Consider the following 6,133-nt stretch of genomic DNA (forward strand, 5'->3'; position numbering starts at 1 on the left):
CTGGAAAACAACGCTGACATCTATGTCAGAGACAAAAGTGGACAAGATCTAATTGATTGGGCAGCGCGTAGCGGCCAAGGCGAGACGGTGAAAAAGCTCATGGAACGTTTGCATAAAGACGGAAAGAACATAAAAACAGACAGTTCAGATCTCCATTACTCCTTGGTTATCGGTCTGGTCTGCATGATCTGCAACAGGGAGGTCAGAAATACATCCTTCTATAACTGCAGCATTTGTGACGATCTCGACAAGGACTCCGAACTTTGTAAAAGTTGTTATTTCAATAACTTTCGATGCCATAGCGAGCATGAGATGCAGAGATGCAGGGTTAATGAGCCATTGACTAGTGAGGAGATCAGGGTCACTCGTTAAACCGCGAAACGCGTGTTTTTCCAACACCTCCTTTTTGATCATTATTATTAAATCAACGAAACAATTATATCTTCGTGAAATTCAAGATGAATGACGGTATGATCTTTAGTTCTCCCCTCAGGACCTTGTAGGTACTTGCAGCGTGAGTTTCCACATTCATCGCTCGTGGCGTAACCGAGATCCAAGGTCAACGCACGACCAGAGTCAACGCACGGTCATTTTACACCAAAACTCCCGAATTTTGAACTTTAATAAATAAGGAACTAATAACCTAATTAACTTTAAAATTTCTATAATACTAGTATACTATTTTTCGATAATAATTATAATATAAAAAAATTAAATTTTATATAAAAGGCTTCTTTTATATTAAAGCCAAAAATAGAAAATTAATAATATATAATATTTATAAAATAATTATATAAAAGAAAAGAAAGTAATAAATATAATTAATTATATATTAGTAATATATTATAAAGAATAGTTCCAATTAAAATTTTAAGTAAAATATTAATATAATAATATAATTTATTTAAAGTTTTAAGTTTTTTTAAAAATATTATTATTAATAAAAGAATAGTATTATTTATTAAAAGTTTTAATAAAAACGTTTAAATATATTATACTTTTAAATTATATAAAAGAAATATTTACTTTAATAAATAAATAAAATATATTTTATATTTTATTTAAAAACATAATCTTTTTTATTAAAAATAATTAAATTAAAGATAAATAAAAGTATTTTTAATTATTTTTTCTTATAATATTATAATACTATAGAAGGTAAAGAATATAAAATAAAGAATATATTAAATACAAATTAATATATAATAATATTTAAAAGCAGAAATTAATTATTTATATTATTAAATTATATTATAATAAATTACAAATTATATAAGTATTTAGTATAAGAAATATAACCATTTTGAGTAAGTTTTATATAAGAAAGCTTTTATTATATAATTTTTTAGTTATTTCTTAATTTAAGCTTCTTTTAAGAATTTTTAATATTTTATTTAAAAATTAAAGTTAAAAGTAAAATTTTATAAGTAATATATAATAATATAAACCTTTTATATTATATACTTATACTTCTATATATAATAAAGCATTCTTACTAATATTAACTTTAAAGAACTTATACAGATATAATTATTAAATATTAAATAAAAATTATTAAGTTTTTTAATATTTTAATAAAAGCTAAGTTTAAGGTTATTAAAAATTGAAGATTAATTAAGAAAAATTATATATTAAATCTTTGGCTTCTTCTCTTTGCAGAACTTAAAGAAATTTATTTTTCTAATTAGTAATTATTTAATAATTAAGTATTTAATATCGAGTATTCGGCTAAACTTGAGCGTGCATTGACCTTGGGCGTGCGTTGACCTTGGATCTCGGTTATATTCGCAAAGGCTGCCGTCTCCAAGTTGACGCCGCATTATTTCTACTGCAGAGCGTTAGGCAGTCTGCCTACCGATTATTATTCTTCCGAGCCGATTTTCCCCCTCTGATATGTTTAGAAAGGTGCTTCTCGATGTCTTCTGGTAGCATATTCTTTTGGGAGAGGGTAGGCAGTTTGTTTTTCTCCTACGAAGAGCACGGGCCACGGGCCACGGGCGCTGTGGTAGCCTCGGTAGCGGAATGGATATCCAAGGTCGCCAAGTTATTCCGCTCGCCATCGCAATATATGTCCGAGGGACGAGGATACGCAATTCTGAAGGCAGCCCCACAACGGGCAACGGTGAATTGCTATGGTCAAGATCCGCTGGTACCTTGTGCCTGGTCCGTTTCTGCCAGACACACATTCTAGCGTTAGGTGGGAGCGGGTACCTCCGGGCAACCCGCCCTGACGACAGCAGCTACGTACCCCGCCTTGCATAGGCATCCCTGCATGAAGGAACCTGGTGGCAATCTGCAATCCCTCGACAACTCCCCAGTTGAATCCCCCAATTTCTTCGAGCCTCCCTTGTATGATCTTGTATTGTGTATTCTGATTGGTTAATATGCGATCCATTCTCAGCCGCGACAGAGTTACTTTTTCAATCTAAGCGCGATGCTCGTCGTGATGACGGTTAACGCCGCGTTCAGCCCACATTGCACAGCCTCGCACTATGAACAAGATTCACTATCACTCCATCGAACATTTCATAACCCAGTTTCGTCTCGAACACGACTAGGGGCTCCGTTCGCCGTGGTCGCGGAATGGCGCAGATGCAGTCAACAGTCCCGCCCCGAGACAACCCTCTCAATCACAATGGACTTTGCGTGCTATCTCTAGGTCTGTTCAATGAATAAATGAATCAACAAACTTATATTCATTATTCATTTCATAACCTTTTTATTGACTCATGAATATATTCGCATTGAGCCCCTTGATTCATGAATAATTCATGAATATATTCATGAATCACGCTAAAACTAGGGTTTAATTGGTCGAGCGCCCGGCAGTAAAAGCCGTTATGTCTTACTCTAATTTCCACAGCTTATGACCTCGGAATATAACATAACCAATAACACTTTAAAATTAAATGCAGGTATAATATTATTCTCTCAAGGTTTAGCTTTTCAACCATCTTATGTTCAAGATTTTCTATCAACTTGTTGTTCAGTGACGAGTTTTCCACTTTTATGGCTGCATTGTATCCTTCACTTACACGAAAGCACCGAAAACCTCAATATGCGACCGGTTCAACCTCATATCAACAGAACAAGACAATCACGCTTTGCTTCAACGCCAATTCGACGAGATCCTGCGAGTCCTTCATCAAGACTAGGTCTCCGCCAATCCTCTGTCCTCGATTATGCCCGAATCGAAGAGCCCTTTCGCAACCCAAGCCCTTCTGCTACGAGTCGAGCTATTCCACGAACCCCCCTCAACCCTACGAAATGTCGAAATCGCAGTCCCTGCTACAGACGAAGATATGCAAATGAGAGATAGAGGTGAAGAGAATATTGATTCAGAGTCACCGTCAGCTGGCCGACAGCGTCATAGACTTGCTATACCCACAACTGTCACGTTAAGGAAGGCACAAGATCAAGGGGCAAGAGTACGACAAGCTCTAGATGAACGTACTTGGGTTTTACCGTATTACGACATTGAGTATATTAATGCGGCCTGGATCAAGTTCTCTGTTAAGGGTAAACCTTCGTACCAAGATCGAGAATGGACGAGTAGATACTGTGACGGTTTCTTATCTACTGATTCTGGAAGACATGGAAATACGTCGAATTTAATTCGCCATCTCAAGAAAGATCACAGGTTTACTAAGGCGGATCATACAGCTGGTCGTACTCCAAAAAATCTCGGGAATATATCTCAACAAGGAGTAATTACGCCATTCTTATAACAGGCGGAAGAAGAGCTATCTCCAGAAGATGCAGTCCTACGATTTATCGTCCAAACCAACCAGTCCTTCTCTCTCTGCAATCATTCTGCTTTCCACGGTTTATATAAGTCTATGGGCAAAGTTAGTGTCTTCAACGATCGCAACACCTTTCGACGATACGGCGAGACTCGATTTAACGCCATTCGCAAAGAGCAAGCCGAGCTACTCGATAAAACCTGCCAATCGATCGCTATATCCTTTGACGGATGGGGATCAAAAAATCACAAGCATATCATTGGAGGAGTTGGTTATTGGATCGGTCCTGACTGGCAACGTTACTCTGTAAATGTAGAATATACTGAAGCTATTTACGGCAAGTCGGGAGAAGGAATGGCAGAGGTTTTATACGCCTCTTTCGGGGACGATATCAACGAAGTTGAGACGATCGAAAGCGATAAAGGGCCAATTAAGAAAACTACCACCCATATTGGCCTAAAGATTGCTCACAAAATCATTGCAGTTTGTGGTGATAATGCGTCTAATAACGACACCTTCTGTGACTACTTCCATCAAAAGCTTTTAGCCAATAACTACGACGATAACCCTCAATCAAATCTTGGTCTTTCACGCTGTCTCTTTCAAGGTCGAGCTAGCCGTATTCGGTGTCTAGTACATATTTGCTCCTTGGTTGCAATTGCAGTTTTTAATCACCTAAGTCGGGTACAAGAGAAGAAGCTCAAGCAATTGTACGAAAGGCAATCGATAATGGCAAAGGTTTCTCCGAGGATTGCGCCGCGCTCAGTATCTATATGAAAATACGAACATTCGTCTTATGGGTGATGGGGAGTGATGAGCGGCGAGGATGGTGGAAAGAGCTCTGTAACGTCTTTATTCCATTAGATGTTGATACTCGATGGAACTCCCTCTATTTGATGATGCAGGTGGCACGTAAATATCGAGTCCAAATCGCCCAATTCGGAAGGAGGCATCCTGCTTGCAAGCACCTTATTCCGACGGAAGCTGAATGGGTGATTTGTGAGCAGGTCGAGCGTTGTATGTAACCCTTCTACGAAAGCGCGCGGCATTGAAAACCGCCCATCTGCCAAAATGCGAGGAACACCAAAATCGCTACGTTCAGAAAATTACACCAAATCTCAATGGAACGCCCGAAACTCTTCAAAAGTGCTTTATGTAATAGAAAAGAAGCAGATCTAACTTTGGCGAAATTTTTATAATAATAGAATATAATACAGAATTATGAGAATTTTTGTAATGCGAGCGTTAAAATTGCGCCCGTCATCGCTTATCGAGTTGGACGGATTTCAATGCTGCGCGCTCTTTTGTATAACCATACTTTAACTGTCTCGAATGAGGTGCCATCTCTACCTCAATATCTTGGTATCATGTGGGGACTGGAAGATCTGTTGGAAGCTGTCTCGAGCGGCGAAGAGCCCTATATTGATATCGGACCAGATCTCAAAGGTGGGTTCGAAGCTGCCAAAGAAACACTTACCAAATGGGGGAATCTAACGCTCGAGAATGACATCTACTACGCCGCTCACGTCCTTGATCCACGAATTAAACTCACCTTGATTAAAGAGCAATACGGCGATCAAGCTGACGAAGTTATCGAACGAGTCAAAGCCTACTTCAAACGCCAATACCCTGCCCAATCAAGTACCCCCGCAAGCCAGTTACGACCTGTCACCTTCGAAAGACCTCACAGAGTATCGATCCACGAATGGAACCTCCTTGAGCGCTCGCGCAAGAGCTAATTGAGCGCAACTGCAAGCATACAACAACATAAAAGCGACTTCGAGCGATATTTCAACGACCTGGTTATTACGTCGTACGAGCCCTGTGAAGATTGGTGTCTACAATGGTGGAAAGCGAACGAATTCCAATATAAACAAGTGGCAGTTGCGGCCCGAGATCTGTTGGCAATACCCTCTGCAGAGGTCGACGTAGAGCGCCTATTTTCAGAAGGACGAGATACTCTTGGCATTCATCGTATGGCTTTAGACGTAGATACTATAAGAATGGTGAGGTTGATGAAGAGCTATTACGATCAGATCGACAAGAAGAAGAGGTTGCTTGCAGAGAAAGAACAAGCCGAACACACTGCAGTCTACGGGGTACGTCTGAATAGCTTCATTTCTGGAAGGACTACATGCTAATATTTACGTGATTTAGCCCCGAATCGTTGCCACTGTTGCCAATAAACCGAATACCTTATAAATCGTACGTAGGCTGGTGGGCATACTGCTGTTGGAGGCTACACGTGATCTCTTTTGTCAAATCGCTCTGAAACGCTCGAAAATGCAATTTAAATCGTTCACCGCCTTTAAACAACATATGGCAGAAATACAGGCTCTTATTGGTTGTTTCATAAGAGGTGGTGATTTTGGTCCAAATTCCGGTCGGAA

General features: G+C 39.1%; 1 protein-coding gene across 1 annotated transcript; it reads left to right on the forward strand.

Annotated features, from left to right (window-relative positions):
* Positions 1-5,032: 5,032 nt before the first annotated feature.
* K444DRAFT_601551 (uncharacterized protein) lies at positions 5,033-5,884 on the forward strand (the record flags this gene model as incomplete). The annotated part of the gene is made up of 2 exons (XM_024878686.1): positions 5,033-5,400; positions 5,500-5,884. 2 exons carry the CDS (start codon positions 5,033-5,035, stop codon positions 5,882-5,884), a joined length of 753 nt encoding a protein of 250 aa, XP_024728170.1.
* Positions 5,885-6,133: the final 249 nt, after the last annotated feature.

The sequence above is a fragment of the Hyaloscypha bicolor genome (genome assembly GCF_002865645.1).
Source record: "Hyaloscypha bicolor E unplaced genomic scaffold K444scaffold_182, whole genome shotgun sequence".
Lineage (NCBI taxonomy): Eukaryota > Fungi > Ascomycota > Leotiomycetes > Helotiales > Hyaloscyphaceae > Hyaloscypha > Hyaloscypha bicolor.